Source organism: Macrobrachium nipponense, chromosome 5, assembly GCF_015104395.2.
Source record: "Macrobrachium nipponense isolate FS-2020 chromosome 5, ASM1510439v2, whole genome shotgun sequence".
In the NCBI taxonomy this organism is placed as follows: Eukaryota; Metazoa; Arthropoda; class Malacostraca; order Decapoda; family Palaemonidae; genus Macrobrachium; species Macrobrachium nipponense.
In genome coordinates, this window is record NC_061107.1 from 111,353,344 (window position 1) to 111,372,720 (window position 19,377).

General features: G+C 45.7%; 2 protein-coding genes across 2 annotated transcripts in view; one reads left to right on the top strand and one right to left on the bottom strand.

Annotated features, from left to right (window-relative positions):
* The window catches only part of LOC135215595 (transient receptor potential cation channel trpm-like), a 655,531-nt gene that overhangs the window by 202,484 nt on the left and 433,670 nt on the right, over positions 1–19,377 (top strand). The window lies entirely within an intron of this gene.
* LOC135215597 (DNA-directed RNA polymerases I and III subunit RPAC1-like) overlaps positions 1–19,377 on the bottom strand; it is a gene marked incomplete in the record, with an annotated part of 203,489 nt that overhangs the window by 172,610 nt on the left and 11,502 nt on the right. Inside the window, 1 exon segment of the mRNA XM_064250488.1 lies at positions 1,629–1,808. Coding sequence (XP_064106558.1) covers positions 1,629–1,808 — 180 coding nt within the window.

Here is a 19,377-nt window from a genome sequence, read left to right on the forward strand (position 1 = left end):
TAGTGATTCTGTGACCAAGTGTATGTCAGCTGCTGAATGGTGGAGGTCACATTCAAAAGTGTTGGATAGTGATGTATTTTCAGCAGCAACAACAACTACTGTCTGCAGTGGCTTCTCCATCAAGGGTTTGAGGGATTTTCAAGCTGTAGTATGTACATTCAAAACTAAGGAAACTGGCCAAGGACAGAAAATGCAGCCAAACTGGTGTTTTTGTTTAAAATCTTGAATACACACAAAAATGGATTTATTTGATGATATTAATGATCAGGATGCCTAAGAGAACCAAAACATATTGTCATTAGAATTAAAAAGTATTTTTTAAAGATTTTAAATTTCAATTTCAAAGAATTTTTATGAAGTACATTTCAAAGAAGTGTATCTTATCTTTCAAAGAAAGCTTCTTTTCAAGTGTAAATTCAATGTGCTTTTGTATTAAATATCCCACTTTAATCATTTTCTTTTTTAAATTCATTACTTCAGGAAATAAGTACGTTCTTTATAGGTAAACCTTTTTTATTTCCTTTTTTTTAATAGCATTGTGGAATTTTTTATTAGTTTGTTATACTGTATTGTAATGTAAGTGCTTTAGTATTCTACTACATACTCAGAACAAGTACAGTTCTGTACAAGTAAAACCCTTTGATATTATTTTTTATGGAGTGTGGACATTTTTTTTTGCATTGTAAAAGGAAGTTTTCATATTTTTCTTTATATTCAATGCTGGTTTGGACAGAAGTAAATATAATTTAAATCAATGTTTAAAAAAAATAATTTGATTTACATCTTGATTTACATCGGCAACTCTGGGTAAGAAACAACAAACCTTTGAGGAAAAGGAAAGGAAATACAGACCCTCAAAAAAGGTAACCTCATAGGAACAGATTCTTTTAGAAGGCAGTGTTAAAATACCAAATAAAAATGGTACAGTAATTATCACACACTTTTCAGTAAAACACATAGTATACAGCTACATTTAGCACTCTCAAACTACTTTACTACGCCTGTAACTCTTAAGATTTTTCTGATATTTTTTAAAATTTACAATATTTGTTACTTGAATTTTCAATTATGTACAGTGGACCCTCCCCCCTATTCGCGGGGGATGTGTACCAGATACCAGACACCCCCGTGAATAGCTAAAATCCGCAAATACTTAGAACCCCTAAAATAAAAATGCTTAAATCTGCCTATTTTGTTACTTCCAACTCAAGAAAAGCCCACTAAAAATGCTTATACGTAGTACCTGGTTTTTTAAAAAGTTTTATCACAAAAAGTGCATTAATCATGAAACTGATATGAAAATTCAATAATTTGTGGATATTTCTCAGAGAAAAGTACCGGGCATATGCAAATTTCCTACGAATAATGGGTATATAAGGGTCATAGAGAAATCCACGAATACATGAGTCCGTGTATAGAGGGGTCGACTGTAATAAAAACAAAGAATGAAACTCACTAATAATTGGGATTAACTTTTGACAACTACATTTTGAAATATGTGCTGTTTACGTAAAAAATCAAAATAGATTAAGGCAGTTAAGTTTCAAGAAGGGAAGTTAATAATTAAATAATTAAAAACTAAACAACTATTCTATAAAATTTCATTAAGACTTGTTGCAATCACTTACCTCAGCCAAGATAATTCTTCTGTAAGCATTAATTAGGGCCACTGGAAAGCCAAGAAAATCCACTTCCAAATTTATCTGATCCATCTTTATAATTTTCACTTCAAAATTGTAGGTAGAGGCTCCATCATCTTGTTTCTCCTTTTTCTTTTTTCCTTTAGCAGTGGCATTTCTTTTGGCATCCTATAAATAAAAGTTAGAAATTAACCGAAAACACACAAACAAAAACACTCCCACCTTAATTAAATACACTAAGAGTAGAACAACTGCAACTCTTGTAAATGAAGTCTTTTAAAGGAACAGTGATGAAAAATATTTATATGATGCAAGGCTGATGGCATCAGTTATCCACTGTTTTAATCTAGTCAAGTCTCCTGTAATATGGAGGAGAGAAAAAGTGTTACTTTACTTAAGCAAAGAAAGAAACTCATCCACATCTTGAAAGTTGAAAGATAATAGAAATTAGGTAGAGATGATATGCCATGCAAGATCCATCATATTTTTATATAAATTACACTAAACTCTTATAAAATGGCAGGTTTCATAACAAATTTACTGTAAAACCTTATGCACTGGTTACATTAAATTTCCTGTTACTAACATAGGCAAGGTAGGGGCCCTTTACAACTCAAGCTATAAATACAGTACTAGGTGCACCAAGATTTCTAGTTTAAATTGTAAGTCCTATAATAACTACTGAAATCATGTTAACATTTAAATACCAGATTCTTAACTTGCATTCTTTCTATGTATACAAACAAATGTTTTTTTATACAAGAGAATCCTCAATGGTGGGCTGGAACTGGCCTTTCAAACTTTGTAGCAAGGTGATAGGTGGGAGAACTGGGGAGAAACTCCCATTTACCTGTTGTCATTAAGCACTTTTCCTTCAGAATCAATGATAAGGGAGACCTACCCTTTGTTGGGTGGTTGTCTCTCAATTGATTGGCTAGTTGAATTTCCAGTCAGAAAAGTCATGTTCATGGTCATGAAACTGAGCAGTGGAGCATTGACTCCTGTAACCTAAACAGTCTAGAATAGGGAGGCTGAAACAATAGAGCCATGGGAATTGTCTTGAATTCCTACTAATCTTTTAAATCTCTGTAAACCAGAAGGCTGTATTAAACTGATGGGTTCAGATTATAGCTCTATGGCTGCCACCACCCAACTCTTGTTGAAAGGGAGAGAGGAGTGTCACATTTTGTAGGTTGAGGGTTTAAAATAAGATGTTTTGAGTGTATCTTGCCTTAATCTGTGTCAGTTCCAAACTGCTACCTTACAGAGGGTGGGAGAGAAGGAAGAAAAAAGGCAACAAGTCACCTGACTATTCAACCCAGCCTCATGTCCTACTTGTACCTTGGGCATAATGCTTTTCTGTCTAAGAGGAGCTGGGGTGACTACACAACCTGTTGAGTAGCTATCACAGGTCGCAAAGAGTTATCCAGGGATTTGTGGGGCCTATCCCATGGTATTATGAGGTAAAGGTTGTCCAATGTCTTGGCATTATGAGGTAATGGTTGTTTGATTCTAAATTACTCCAGAATGCAAGGGACAGTTCCATGCCCCTGTCCACTTCACTGGACGAGTTGTACTCTCATATGACTGCAGCATGCAGCTAGAGAGAAAGGATACTCCTTGACACCTTGTGTCTATCGGTACTAAAAGGTGGTACAGACACTCGCTTAAGGATGAGATCCTTTTTTGGCATTATCTCACTACTCACACTGGTCATGCAAGCATCTCCTCCAAATCACCTCCACAGTCCTATGAGAAGACAAAAATCTCTTGTATATCTCCTCGAGAATTGATGGGTTCTAAGTTTTCACCTCATACTAAGAAACATGAAAACATGAGAGATCCCCAACCTTCCAAAATGATGGGTAAGATATGATAGGCCATGTAACTTGCCACTATGCTTTTTCAAGGCTTTATACCAGGAAGAAGACTGTCTTGTGTTTGAGATCTCAGTCCAAGGTCTCACACAATGGCTCAAACAACACTTGTGTCAAGCTGATGGCTAAAGCTTCCGAGCACTAAACATCTCTTACTTATGCCGAAACTCTGGGCTATGGGATGGGTCCTTTACAGATACTGTGGTTCTTTGGCTCACACTAGGCACAAGTTCCACGTTGGCCGAGAGCATTTTGCGCTCGGCTACCATTCTGGTGGTCCGAAATTCGATTCTCGGCTCGGCGAACGTGGAACCAGAGGAATTTATTTCTGGTGATAGATTTTCATTTCTCGATACAATCTGGTTCGGATCCCACAATAAGCTGTAGGTCCCGTTGCTAGGTAACCAATTGGTTCCTAGTCATGTCAAAATATATCTAACCCTTCGGGGCAGCCCTAGGAGAGCTGTTAATCAGCTCAGTGGTCTGGTAAAACTAAGATATACTTAACACCAGGCACAAAAGTATCTTTCAAATCACCACCAATGAATTGCAGGGAAGAGGGTATCAAATAACTCTTGTATTGCTCATTAGAAACTGACAGGTTCTAAGTTTTCCCAACAAACTCTGGAACAGACTAGAGCAAGAGAAACAAAAGGATCAGCAAATTGGCATGCGGTAATAGAGAGTCAGTCAGGTCATCCTGGGACTTGGTGTGGCAAACAACCAGTTGATCACTTGACAAATAGTCCTGGGGATGATGGAAGGAATCTTTCATCACCAACCAGGATCTGGAATGAGAGAGGAGAGTGCTGCAAGTTTCCTGATTAATGATGTGGCAAACAGGTTGATCAGTGGTGTTTCCCAAACAGCCTTTTGTGATACACAGGTGTAGGTACCACTCCATCCCCACTACTGTACCTAACCCCAGCAGGTGAACTGGTCTACCACCCACTCATGCATCTGCCCTGCCAACTGACAGAGATGGGAAACAGTCACCCACTGTTTGTTGCCACTATAGTAGTGTTCTTGCTTATCAACATAACTGAATGAATCATCACATATTCCTGGAATGCTTGGACGGCTAACAACACTTCTCACATTTCCAGTAAGTATATTTGATGAGGGTCATCTTCATATCACAAATAAGCAATCCAGATGTGCGACCCAACCATCCTCTTAACATCTGTTAGCAGTAACAGGTTTGGAGGGGGACAGTTCAGTGGAACTCCTACCAGGAGGTTTGTGTCATCCATCCATCAAGTGAGGTCCCCTCTGATAGCCTTACTGAAGGGCACAAGCTGGGAGGAAGGATCATTTGTTGCTGACCAAGGTTGTTTCCACTGCCAATGAAATGAGAGCTGGTGGTGACAAATTTCTCCTACAATGATAGGTGGCTAAGGACACCCTGCCAAAGCCAAATTGACGGGAGGCAGACCCTGTTTCTTGTGTCTTGGAGAATGCCGAAACCAACCAATCATCCAGGAGAGATGAAAACAGGTCCTACACCTATAAGAGGATCAATATATCTGTGAATCAGTAGTCCGGGAAGAAAAACCCAAAAATACTACTCTATTACTTGCTTTTTTCTCAACATTCATAAGTGACAAAACAAAAACAAAGCATTCAACAACAAATTTCAAAGATGTCTACTACAGTCAGTCTAGTAGTAATAAGAAGCCAATAATGGTCAGTCTAGAGAAAGCACAGCATATCTCCACTAGTTGGTGGCCAAATAACAAGTGCTTGGTAACGGAACGAGATTAAGGAGTATACCCCCACTCACCTCCCTTATCTACTGTACTTGTTACCAAGCTTCTTTGGTCAATTTCCCTGTAGGGGGTTAGTGCCATCAGTGGACCTCATGCAGTAAGGTTCCCTGCAGCTTCCCTTCAGCCCCTAGCTGCAACCCTTTTCATTCCTTTTACTGTGCATACATTATATTCTCTCTTCCATCTTACTTTCCACCCTCCTCTAACAATGTTTCATATTGCAACAGCAAGGTTTTCCTCCTGTTACACCATTTAAATTTCTTAATCTCTTTCTTTTCATTGCTGAATGACCTCATAGGCCCAGCACTTGGCCTAAACTGTATATTCTATCTAGCCCAGTATCTATCTCCAGTGAATTCAAACTTTGGCAGAGGAATGATCATTCATAAAAGGTGAAGGCTTGCATTTTCATATGCATAGAATTTATAAAGTGGCAAAATTATTACCTACTATAGGATGCTAAACCTCTCAGGTTGGGTTGCATTGGCTGCCTGTCAAAGCAGTGTAATTTTTAAAATGACTGGATGTCCTAATATGTACAACCAACGATTGGAGTCGATGAAAGACTAGTTACAGATAGCTAGTTCGAGTAATTTGATCTAAGTTGCATTGCAACTGTTGATTTTAGAAATTTAAATCTTGCAACAACTACATGACTACTACATAATAGCCTAAGCTACCACTTCATGTTAAGAGGGGAAAATATCCAGTCTCCTGAAAACATTAAATTATCTTACTCCCTGGGTTTCAAAATAGCATGGGTTTCACCATTAATAAAACTTCTGCATATTATTATGGAAGTGGATATTGACACTGGACAGTGAAAATAATTTCAGCACTTATTTTCACAGCATGCTCTTTTCAACCTTTGGCCTACAGGTGTCGCCATTTTCGCGGTGAAAATAAATTCTAAACATGTTCACCTGAAAGTGTTTCTTGAATTTAAAAATGGAAAAATTGTTAATTATCCTAACTGCATGCTTTTTTTTTTTGCCATTGTCTTTTTATCAGTGCTTTTATACTGAATTTTTAATAAAATGTTGAACTATTGTAAGCAGTAAATATTGCTTTTCAAACTTTCCAAATATTGTATTTCCACTGATCTGTAATTTATCATATCACTATCATAAACAGTAGTTACAGTTACTGTATTGCTATTTTTTAATATATGACATTAATTCACACTGGTTGCTCATATTAATGGCAATTGTAAGGCGAATAGATCAGTTGTGTGGAGAGGATCGAGAGATCTATCAGCATGCTGTCTTTCATACTTGCAGATAGACAGACAGACAGATCTTACATGTAGCTTCCAGACTTCTACAGTTAATTCTTCAAAGATTTTCGAACAAAGCCAGGTTATGAGAGACAGTCTTCAAACACTGCAGTATCAATCAAATTTGAAGAAATTTCTGCCTTACTTGCTAAAAGCAAAGACAGGAAGTGAAAATGGCGACATCTGTTGGCCAAAGGTTGGAAAGAGCGTGTGGTGAGAATAAGTGGCGCTGAAATTAAGTTCACTGTGCGGTGACAATATCCACTTCATATTACTCTTCAACTAGTAGAGAAGCCAGTAGGGTAAACAACCGAGTGGACTGGCCAACTCACCGACTACCGAGGTTTTGGCCACCCTCCAAAAAAGTACTTTAACATGTCCTGACACCAGAGATGGTCATCAGTCATGAGTTGTTGGTGGTGATAACAGGAGCTCAAGACCTCTACTCTCCTTTCAAAGTAAGTATTTTCTCCAAAGTTAGAAATTAAGGCCATATTTTAAGATTTAAACAGAGTAATGAAAAGGGTGGCCAATGCAGTGCCCACAACCCCAAAATTCTTTAGAAGTTTTTACTTACAACTCCAAATATTTTGAAGATTGACACCATCTCGATGTTTGCGGAGTCGCTTATGTCAACAAACTTCTCATTTCCTGTGCTAAATCCGCACACCACTTGTACCCATAGACGCTGGGGCACTTTCATCACAACAATCATAACCCCGACCTCTAACCAGCACTTATTCGTACTTATTCAAGGGGACTATGGCATTCTTTGCGGCATTTTGCGCTCTTCAATTGTTTATCAGTGTTGTCAATTGGTATGTGTTTACCCTCCAAACTGGGTTTAAGACTTGCACAAAACCGGGGAAATACGTGAATCAGCGTATCTATTTGTAGTATTTATACATATTACAGCAATTTTATCATTACTGCATTACTATGACAACTAAAATTCATGGAAACAGTTTGTAAATGCATCGGCGTATGTGTGAAGCTCCACTAGATTGGCAACGATGAGTCTTTTTGTCGTCGTCTGCTTGTACTTCAGAAATATCTGTAATTTTTCGGGGTTAATTTGGTTGCAAAAAAGGGATAAGTTAAACTAAATAATGAGTAAAGTAAACAATTAAGGGAATAAAGCTTTGCACCTCATAAAGAGTGTAGTCGTCTGCTGCTCGTAACTGTGTTTGCAGAGTGCTTAGGAACCAGGAACAGCAATGTGGTTCAAGTGCAATGTGGAGTGAATTAAGACCAAAATGTGCATAATTACAATCAAATAAGCACTGGAGTTTCAGTTGTGTGGTTATGTAGATAGGGTAAAAATGATATTGTAATGATACAATTAAGTTTGTTTGTTCATACTTACCTGGCAGATATTATATAGCTGATAATTTCCGACGACCGACAGAATTTTAAAACTTACGACACACGTAGTGGGAGTCAGGTGGTTAGTACCCATTCCCGCCGCTGGGAGGCGGGTATCAGGAACCATTCCCATTTTCTATTCATAATTTTATTTCCACTGCTCCTGAGGGGAGGTGGGCGGGTAATTAATTATATAGTATATCTGCCAGTAAGTATGAACAAACTTAATTGTATCATTACAATATCATTTTGTTCATGCAACTTACCTGTCAGATATATATATCTGAATCCCACCTTTGGTGGTGGGAGAGACAGAATAGAGGATTTAGGAAACACATATATGCAGATATTTGATATCTTGGTTCCTTACCTGTTAGCATAGCTGGCTTCGTGATTACTGCCACATAAGTCTGCTTGTGCTACTAGAGTTGCCAGCAAGGTAGAGACCTATGAAGCTGGTGCACAGATGATCTGTCAACAGGGGCGGAGACCACGACGTGACTAGACCATGGACCATACTAATGAGGGCAACAAGACAAAAATACCACCACTGGCTTAGTTTACCAAAGGTATCCCACTTAACTAAGCTAATGGAAGGGGAGACCCGCCCCAGGCGGCACCCCACAACCATAAAACACAAGTTAAAAACCCCCTAATCCCTAAAGGATAGGATGAGTGTTACCTCCTGCCCCCAAAACTTGTCTGCAGCAATGTATGGTCCGAGGGGAGAAGCAATTTTCGTATGTCACTTTCACCTCCCGCAGGTAGTGTGAAGCGAACACCGAATTGCTTCTCCAAAATGTGGCATTCAAAATATCTTTGAGCGCCATATTTTTGTGAAAAGCTACCGAACGTAGCAATAGCTCTCACCTCGGAGCTTTCACTTTCAGAAGCTTCAAATCACTATCACTGCACTTATCATGAGCTTCTTTAATCGTACTTCTGATGAAGAACGCCAGTGCGTTTTTCGACATAGGAAGATCAGGCTTCCTCACTGAACACCACAAATTGTCAGATGAACCTCTGCAAGCTTTAGTTCTCTGCAGATAGAACTTTAGAGCCCTGACAGGACACAGGAATCTCTCACGTTCATTTCCCACTATTTCTGACAACCCTTTGATTTCAAAGGTCCTCGGCCACGGGTTGGAAGGATTCTCGTTCTTTGCTAAGAACGTGGGACTTAAAGAACAAATCGCATTACTGTCTGAAAACCCAATCTGCTTGCTAATGGCCTGGATTTCGCTAACCCTCTTCGCCGTCGCCAGAGCGGTTAGGAAGATCGTTTTCTTCGTCAGATTCCTGATAGAAACTGAATGAAGCGGTTTCGAAGTGACTCGACATCAAAAATTTGAGCACCACATCCAAGTTCCACGAGGGTACTTTAGGCTGGATGACCTTCTTTAGTCTCGAAAGATCTAATGAGATCATGAATGTCTTTATTATTAGTCAAATCGAGTCCTCTGTGCCTGAAGACTACAGAAAGCACGCTCCTGTAGCCTTTAATAGTTGGAACAGCCAACTTCACTTCCTCTCTCAGATAAAGAAGGAAGTCAGCTATCTGGCTCACAGAGGTTGTGGTGGAAATAAAAGCCCTTCTTCCTGCACCAGGATCTGAAGACAGCCCACTTCGATTGGTACAGAGCGATTGAGGAGGGCCTCCTTGCGGTGGCATCGCCTTCGCCACAGGTCTTGAAAAACCCCTCGCTCTGGCCAACTTCTTGCTAGTCTGAACGCAGTCAGACTCAGAGCGGGGAGGTTTTTTGTGGTACCTGTCTCGAAGTGGGGCTGTCTGAGTAGATCTTTTCCTTAGGGCAGAGTCCTCGGAAAGTCTACCAGGAAGGGACATCACCTCTGTGAACCAGTCAGCTGCCGGCCAGAAGGGGGCGACGAGTGTCATCCTCGCTCCTTCCGATGCCGCGAACTTCCTCTCACTTCCCCGAGGATCTTGAGCGGGGAAAAGCGTATATGTCTAGACCCGACCAACTCCAAAGTAGGGCGTCTACTGCGACTGCTCCCGGGTCCAGAACTGGGGAGCAATACAGCTGAAGTCTTTTCGTCCTGGAAGTTGCGAAGACATCCACCTGCGGACAACCCCACAGGTCCCACAGCGACTGGCAAACCTCTTGGTGAAGGGTCACTCTGTCGGCAAAAGCTGTCTCGTCGACTGAGAAGGTCCGCTCGAACATTCTGTACTCCTGACACGAACCTTGTCAGGATAGTGACTTCTTGCGCTTTCGCCCATAAAAGGAGTTCCTTTGCAATGGCAAACAGAGAAGGCGAGTGAGTTCCCCTTGATTTCTTAGGTATGCCAGTGCTGGTGTTGTCCGAGTTGATCTGAATGACTTTGCCGGGATACTTCTTCCTGGAAGAACCTGAGAGCCAGGTAAATCGCTGACAGCTCTTCAGATGATGTGCCAGGGCACCTGTTCCCCTCTCCAGGTGCCCGACACTTCTTTCCCTCCTAGTGTTGCTCCCAACCCGTGGACGACGCGTCGGAAAACAACACTAGGTCGGGGTTCCGCAAGTTTGAGGGAGAGCCCTTCTGCGAGCTTCCGTGGATCTGACCACCAACTTAGGTGATCCTTCACCTCTCTCGTTAAACACAAGGTCGCCTCCATATCTTGTTGTTCTTCCAACTGTTGGCTAGGAAGAATTGAAGAGGTCTGAGGTGCAGCCTTCCCAGAGAAACAAACTTCTCCAGTGAGGAAATGGTCCCCAGCAAACTCATCCATTCCCTCACCGAGCATGTTTCCTTCCCCAGAAAGGTCGCCACTTTTCCCAAGCATTGAAGTTGTCGCCCCTGGACGGAAAAGCCCGAAAAGCCACTGAGTCCATCTGAATCCCCAGATAGACTAAAGATTGAGAAGGAGTCAAAATGACAATTTGTCGAAAATTGCATTTTTCCTAACTATACAAACCTGATGGTCCTTTAACAATGGAGAAGTAGCTAGCGGCAGCTGGAACGGTCGTAAGCTTCGAACAAGGGGAGAACGGTAGTTAACTGCTTGTCCGGTAAACAAATCACTTTTGCTTTTGGCCCATGCAAAATACGCAGAGTGAGGGGTGGCATGAGGAGGGACTATATGTAAAGGACCTCAGGTTTGTATAGTTAGGAAAAAATGCAATTTTCGACAAATTGTCATTTGTTCCGAATACGTAATACAAACCATCGGTCCTTTAACAATAGGAAGACTCACTTCTTGGTGGGAGGAATCTGAGTCTTTTGATGAACAGGCTGGTGTTCGTCCATCCTGGAATGCCACCCCTGGTCGTAAGAGCGAGGGGAGGGGATCCAAGTCCTGTCCGATTGATCGGGTGTGCACCGCAGGATCAATGGTCAGACCTCTGGGCCGAGTACTAAGAGAGAGGCAAGCGTATCTCTTCGTACCAGCAAGCAAGAACTTGTTCCTGTTTGCAAGAGGCAACATAAAGTATGGGTTGTCTCAAGCTGGCATCCACTTCCTCCCCCTTGTTGGAGGAAGTGGTGGATATACGCTCCTATCCCTAGTGAAAGGGATAGGATGGGGGCTCTGTTGAGTAGCTCACCTGCATCTTGTCCTTATCCAGCAGGGTGACGACCGTGTCCCTCTCAAACCACAGGTAGAGGGGAAGAAAAAAGATGGGAAGAGGAGCCAGTCACACTCTCATTCACTCATCCATTCTTACGGTCACACCAGGACTCGATGCTGTTCAGCCTGCGAGGGTCTGGGTTCGCTACACAACGTGTTGAGCAGCCACCACGGGTCCCAAGGAAAAAGATCCAAGGACCTGTGGGCAATATCCCGAAGGTAGAAGGAAGGGCATGTGGTCTGGTTGGACCAGACCCCCTGCCTTCAGTACCTGCTCCACGGAGAAGTTCTTGCGGACAAGGCAGCATCTCCTTCGCATCGAAGGCGGTGAAGTCCATTAGGGAGGGGATTGTGAACGACTCTAACAACCAATCGTCAGGGACCGAAGGGTTCTGAGTCTTCGCTACGAAGTTCGGTACGAAATCGAGCGTCACGGTATCCCCATCCCCTGGATGCTTGACTTCGCAGGAGAAGTCATGCAGTTCCTCAGAGGAAAAGAAGGAAATAGTCGCATGACCTATCCCTCTTCTCTACTTCGGTGATGTCCAGTACCCATACTGGTCTGTCCGTTTGCCACGAAGTCTCTCGCATCCTCCTATCCCCATGCAGCGAAGTTCTCGTAGTGGATAGGACACCGACACTCCATGGTGGGTGTCAATGGTATGGGTACTGTGACAAAGTATTAAAACGGGAAGTAATGATTGCTCTGTAACAACCGAACTAAGTCAACGGCGTAGTTCGTAACTGACTCGGGCGCTCTGACAGCTGCCGACTGACTGCGTTCGGTAGGAGCAAGTTGTCAAAGCATCCGAGTAAGTCACGTGACCTTCGCCTTTAAAGGGTTTATGCCGAGAGACCAAACAAATAATGTATTTGTTTGTCACCAATGCCGGACAGCGAGGTGATGATTCTCTTAAGGCATGTGCCCAACAGGCGAAAGTCAATTGCCTTCTAGAGACCGAGGGCCCTGAAGGTAAAACATCTCATGGTTGTTGAATCTCAGCTAAGGAGAAACAACACTATGTACCGTTGAAGACGAAGGTAGATATTGAATGCAACCTACGTCTTCACAGATGAATCGAGAGAAGGATTCTCAAGATTCATAACCTGTGCTTACAAATGACTGAAAACGCTAACCGCTATTTCATTGCTGTCCGGTGAGAAGTCGTAGTTGCAATGAAAGCGGGGCGTTCTTCAGTAATGAAAACACAGGGGAAAGCCGCCTGAAGAACTGCTTCTCATGGGCTGAACATTTGGAAGTAGAGCTGTCAGGTCGGAGAGTAGGCGATGTCTTCTGACACATCTCGTAATTCGGGTTGAACAATGAACAATTGTACACCTACGAATACGAGATATTTTGAAGACAAACTCAGATGTCTGCAAAATCATTCGCATTATCGCAGTCGATGCAGCGGGAGACTTGTACAGACTTCTGTTACCGTGCGGTAAACAGAAAGATGAAAGAGTCCAAGAGATATCTCTGTTGAAAATTCTCGCAATGTCGAAGGCGATGGAATCTAGCGTCACAGCAGTAGATGGTCCTTCATTATTGCGAGAATCCCCGTTAATCAGAGACCTAAGTCCATGATTGTTGGGCAGAGATACGGTTCGGTAGTCAATCAAAGCAGGGGAGAGAGAGGACATACATGACCGTGCATATCGGAGGCCCAGCTGATACTGAGCTGCTATCAGGCAGTTCAATACGCAGTAGTTGAGCCTGAGCTCTCGCTGACTCGTCATCCTGAGTTGCCAGGTAATCCATTATTCCACGAAGGAATGCGTTCGGCTAGAACTACCGAGCATAAAAGATATGCTCGAGCAATTATATTTAGGCGAAACGAATTTCGGTAAATATAAAAGTTGAAATGGTGTTGTCGTGACAAAACCATAAGTATATAAAGTTGAAATGGTGTTGTTCGTGACAAAACCATAAGTATATAAAATTGAAACTGAAAACTCCTGGGAGGTTGCAGGCAACCCCGAGTTGCAGTTCAATTAGAATACTTCTCTTATAAGTCGCAATCCGTAGATTAACTAGGATATGCGCTACCCTCGGACAATTCAAATGCTTAGTAGAATCATGTCGCGAGGTTAATATACGTATATTTGTAGGATTCTGAACAACGATCTCCATCCTAAATTCTTTCCTTCAGAAAACAAAATAAGGATTGGAGATCGACCACCTTCGATCTCTATCAAAGAGAGTGAAGGAGAAGTCTTCCTCGAGGAAAGGCTTCAATGGTGAACAGAATACTAAGACGATTAGTTCAAGAAAGCCAAAACTGGATATTCCCGTCCGATCTTCTCTATTCCAGGTTGGTCGCCTACTGTGAGATAGTTTCTTCAGCAGCAGTCTTCTTCCCAATGCTAGAAATTCCAGAATTCGAGCATAGGCGAGGTTCCCGATTATCGTGTAACATATCGGGGATTCTCGTTCGCGTCACTTTGGACCGTGGTCTCGCGTAAGTGTTTGGAGATCGTAAAAACTCGAACACTGAATGCGCTAGAAATTCCGTAGAATTCTAAGCAGTCTGCGAAACCCCCACCGAATTCGTCAAACGATATCGGCTGGTGGTCCTCTCGATTCCCGTAGAAAGAAATCGAGAATGGGGCAGGATTCCTCCTCAACGACCGGGGCTTACGTCAGGTAGGACCCGAAGGTCCCCCCGGTAGCGCAGTCCCAAACGTGGGATCCTACAGAGAAATCTCTGTAGGATCCCTCCCCTTTCCCTCGTTAGCCGTAAGGAGAGAGGGAAGGGGTGGAGGAATTGGATACTCGCTCGCCCTTCCCAGTGGAACTAGCAGTTGGAGAAGAGTAGGAGCAGCCATCGCCTTGCGGCGATGGCCTCTCAGAGTCTGGGAAAACGTATCGTCAGGAGAAAAACGTTTTCCCCAGCGGAGGGTTACGAACTCTCACTGTAGGTAAGGGTCTGCCGCCACTGTGAACATCGTCTGGGTGGGGCTGATCGACACCTGACAGGAGAGAGCCGATACCGTCCTCCGACTCATTCCAGTCCTCGTCGAGGTCGAAACCTCTCAGGAGGACCGAAGGAGTATTTAAATACGGTGTCCGAAGACACGTAGAAACGCCGCTGTCGCAGAGTTAGAGGAGGTGGAAGTAGCTTGATCGACCGGCCAGAACTGAGAGAGCCTTCTTGTCCGGAGACGAGAGACTCTGGTTCGAGACAGAATCGGCAAGCTCCGATCGCGGCAGACCCACCGTCGGTTTGGGTTCCCTCTCGGGCCCAAAAACGACTCGAGCAGAGACGTGGGCCTCTGGCTGGGTGGAGCGGGCAATCCTTCCGCAAGGTCATTATGCTGACGAATCAGCTTAATGACTTCTGCAAATTCCTCTGTATCTCGGGAGTAACCGCGTCTTGCGGAGTAGGACCGTCCAGTCCCTCCAACAAGAACAGATCCGAGATACTCCTCCTTCAGAAGGAGGAACAGCGGCAGACCCCTGACGGTCGCCTCCAGCTACTTGCGCGTATGTCCTGGTCGCTCCTAGAACCGTGCCTGGTCCATACGGCGTCATAGCGGGATCGCGAGCGGCGCACCTCTCGCGATCACTCATAGGTACTCGCTCCTCCCGGTGTAGCCCGAGGAGGTTGAAGGTACAGGAGAGGCAGACCTGACGCTCCCCCTAGCTCGCTGGCAGACACCCAGCGTGCTTGGAGGGCTGCTGCTGATCGTCAACTCCGCGGTGGCGATCGAGCATGCAGGCCTAGCCTTAGCCTTTCGCTCGCCCTGGGGGCGAGAAGGCTCGGCTGAGAACGTCGACGCTGATCTCTAGCGTCAGGCGAGCTGTTGCTGGTTACCGTCTCCGCCCGGTCCCGATGGGAGCGGCGTCAGGTGACCTGCTAGGCTCGTGTCGCGGTGAGACCGGCGAGCGTCCTCTCGGCGCGTCGAGCCGCTGGTACCAGCCGTGGCTGGTACCGACGGCCGCGGGGACCCCTTCCTCGCCTCAACCCGTGGCTGGTCAGCGACCGTCACGTCAACCCGAGCAGCCAGCTGGTCGCTGCGAGAGCGTCCACTGGCCTAGCGAGAGTCGTCTGCACGACACTCGCCAGTCTTCTGCTCCGCGCTTCGGTCTTGGCGGCGAGCGAGCTCGGGTGTCAAGACTTTGGCTGGACGGTCTTCCGCGGGAGAGGGGACGTCCACTCGGTACTTTCTCGCTAACGAGAAGCCGAGGCGGATCCTGGTTTAGCAGCAGAACCGCTAGAACCAGGCGAGGAAGTGCCAGCCGAAGCTGGTACTCCTCTGGTCCCCGTCTTCTTCTCCTTGGTAAAGAAAGAAAAGGAAAAAGACGGGCCTGTTCCCGAGGGAGCAGGAGGACCAGCAGAAGAGCTCCCCGAATCGCCGGAGCGAGACGGGCCCTTAGAAGGTCCCGAAGGAGCCTTCTTAGGGGGGTAAAACGGCGGGTTACCAGCTGGTCGCTGCAAGAGCGGCCGCTGGCCTGGCAAGAGTCACCTGAGCGTCTCTCACCAGCCTTCTGCTCCGTGCCGCGTCTTGGCGCCGAGCGAACTCTGGCGCCGAAACTTGCTGCACGGTCTCTCCCCGAGGGGAGAACGTACACTCGGGATCTCTCGCGAACGAGAGACCGAGCCGGAACCTGGTGAGCGGCATCGCCGCTAGCACCAGGCGAGGAAGTACCAGAGCTAACCGATACTCCTCTGGTCCCCGTCTATCTCTTCTTTACGGAAGGGGAGACGGGCCCCGCTCCCGAAGGAGCAGGAGGACCAGCAGAAGGAAGGACCCCCCGTCCGGGGTGGGACGGGCCCTTAGAAGTTCCCGAAGGAGACTTCTTAGGGGGGAAGGCAGCCTTCTCCTTCTTCGGCTTATGGGCCTTAGAAGTCGAAGGGGAAGAGGCAGCAGCAGACGATGAAGACGAAGATGACAGCTTCCTCTTCTCCTCTTCCTCGTCAGCTCACGCAGGTACAGTCGTCAGGTCCTCCCCATCCAGGCCGGAGCCGGGGCTATTGCCGAAGCAACACGGCCCGACTGCACCTGTCCGGAAGGACCTGGGACTGGGGAAGAGACACCGTGGGCAGGACCAGCATGGACAGGCTCAGGAACCAGGAGCGACAGGAACAGCAACCAGCTCAGGAGCGGCAGGAACAGCGGCAGCGGTAGACCAGGGAAGGGACAGCCAAGCCAACAGCGGGAATTCACTCAGCGGAGGTACGGCAGGACCCCAAGCGATCGCCTCATAGAATCATCGGCAGCCAGGCGGAACCTGGGTACTGGCGGCCGGTCCAGGGGCGAGCTGCTGGAACAGCGGGAAGTCTGGGGCAGGTGCAACACGAAGAAAACAGGCGGCGGCGGCAACCCCACCTCGGTACGGCGGCGGCCCTAGTAGCGGCAGACGGCGTCACCGACACAGCATGGGGGAGGTGTAGACCAGGATGGGGGGTGGGGGGTGAAGCAGCAATAAGCGGCCGTGGTAGTAGTGGAGACCGCCCCAGACCTCGCTAGACGCTGCAGCAGCCCCGTGGATGCTAGGCACGCCCTGCCGCCGCGGTGGTCCATACCTGTCCAAGGTCGTCTCCCACGGATGTAGCACCTGCGGTAACATAGATTAGATTAGTAAGAGGGGTTCCCTCACGCACGAGGGGGGAAGGACATGCCCCACCCCGAACGCAAGGAAGACCCCAAATACAAAATACAACGAAGAAGCTGAGCGGGGGGCAGGAAGGAAGACGAAGAATCAGATACCAAGGGAGTCGTGGAAAGCTTTCCGACGACTTCCTGGCAGACCTTCGCTTCCCCTACCCCCGCACAGCAGTGAAAAGTAATATGAAAATGAAACAGAATACTGCCCTTGCGATTCACTTCATAGAACTTAAAGGGGAAAAGATCAATTCCCGGGTAAGAACGGAAACTTGATCCAAATAATATGATGCTATCATAAAATATATATGAAAATGAAACAGAATACTGCACTTGCGATTTCACTTTCACATAAAAAAATCGTAAGGATCAATTCCGGGTGGGTAAGAACGAAAATTGATCCAAATTAAATTTCATGCAAAATAAATAAATGAAAATGAAAAGATATTGCAATTGCGAATCCACTTTCATTGCATTCTATTATACAAAATAAAAGGCTCGTGCCGAGCGCAATCACACTCTCGGTAACGAACGCACAGGGTCAAAAATATAATGAAAAGAGTACTTACATTTTTCAATTACACACTTTCGCCCAAAACTACATGACTCGGCGCAAGCGCGCCGCCTCGGCACCGAGACATAATTCAAGGGTTCAATTCATGAAAAGAGAGGAAATCGCCGCATCTACGGCGATAACTCCATGTTGGTTCATAATTAAGTAATGAAAATGAAAACAGTGTACTTACAGTTTCATTTTCAAGTCAAACAAACCATTAGTAGAAAAACACAATATAAACAAAGCATACGACGATGAAGCGGGCAGAGAGCGATGACGAACACGTCCTTCACACCCGCGGCCGAAAGCAAAAGTGATTTGTTTACCTCCCAGTCGCGCGGCGTGCGACTGTCGGACAAGCAGTTAACTACCGTTCTCCCCTTGTTCGAAGCTACGTGACGCACGTTACCGTTCCAGCTGCCGCTAGCTACTTCTATTGTTAAAGGACCGATGGTTTGTATTAGTATCGGAACAATGCGACTTTTCGAGGTTTACCAGAAGCCCCAGGGACTTCGCTAACGACATGGTCGTGTGCAGGTCTCCAGACACCGGTCTCGCGATGAAGCTCGAATAAGCCAGTCCGTCTAGGTAGAGAGAGATCTTATATTCTCCAGATGAAGCAGCCTTGCCACGTCTTCATCAGAATGTGAAAACCATCGGCGCTGTGGTCAGACCGAAGCAAAGTGCCCTGAATTGGAATACCTTCCCCTTCAGGACAAATCGCAGGTATTTCCCTTGCTTGGGGATGGATGGGGACGTGAAAATACGCCTCTTGGAGGTCTAGTGAGACCATCAATCCCCGTCTCAAAAGCTGACAGCACAGATTGAGGCGTCTCCATCTTGAATTTCTTCTTTATGACGAAGAGGTTTTAGGCTGCTGACATCGAGGACGGGTCGCCACCCCCCCGAATGTTTCGGCACCAGGAACAGACGGTTGTAAAATCCTGGAGATTCCAGGTCGAAGACCTGTTCCACCGCTTGCTTCTCGATCATTTGTTGTTCCAGCAGATCGAAAAGCACTTTCTGTTTCTCTCCTCGATAAGAGGGAGGACAAATCCTTTGGTGTTGAGGATAGCGGGGGTGACTTCAAGAACGGGATCCTGTAACCTTTCTCACAACATCTAGCGACCAAGGGTCGGCATCTCTCTCTTCCCAGGCTTTCGCGAACAGAAGAAGCCTGCTCCTACCGGCGTCTGAAGGACTTCCAAATCACTTCCTACTCTTTGACGGAGCAGGGGTTTTTCCTCTGGAAGAGCCTCTCCTCGGGAGGGCTGTTTTCGAGGAAGATCCAGCACGAAAGGGCTTCGGTTCTTGGTAAACGAAACTCCAGAAGATGAAGCAGCTGCTGGTCTTCTAGAAGACTGAGCCAGAAGATCTTGCGTTGCTTCTCCTGAAGGCTCGATGCTATGTCCTTAACCATAGTCTGGGGGAAGAGATGGTCTGAAAACGGAGCGAAAAGCAAGTCCCCGCCTTTTGCGCTGGAGAGACGGATTTGGCTGTGAAGTTACAGAAGAGTGCTCTCTTGTTGAATCCCCAACCCCGAGCTAAAGTGAGTAGCCAACTCCTCAGAACCATCCCTGACGGCCTTGTCCATACAAGAAAGTACACTGGACAGCTCCCCATACTAATAGTATCAGAACTCCTCGACCTGGCATCCAAAACTCCAAGACACCAGTCGAGAAAGTTGAAGACCTCTAGAGTCCTGAAGAGGCCTT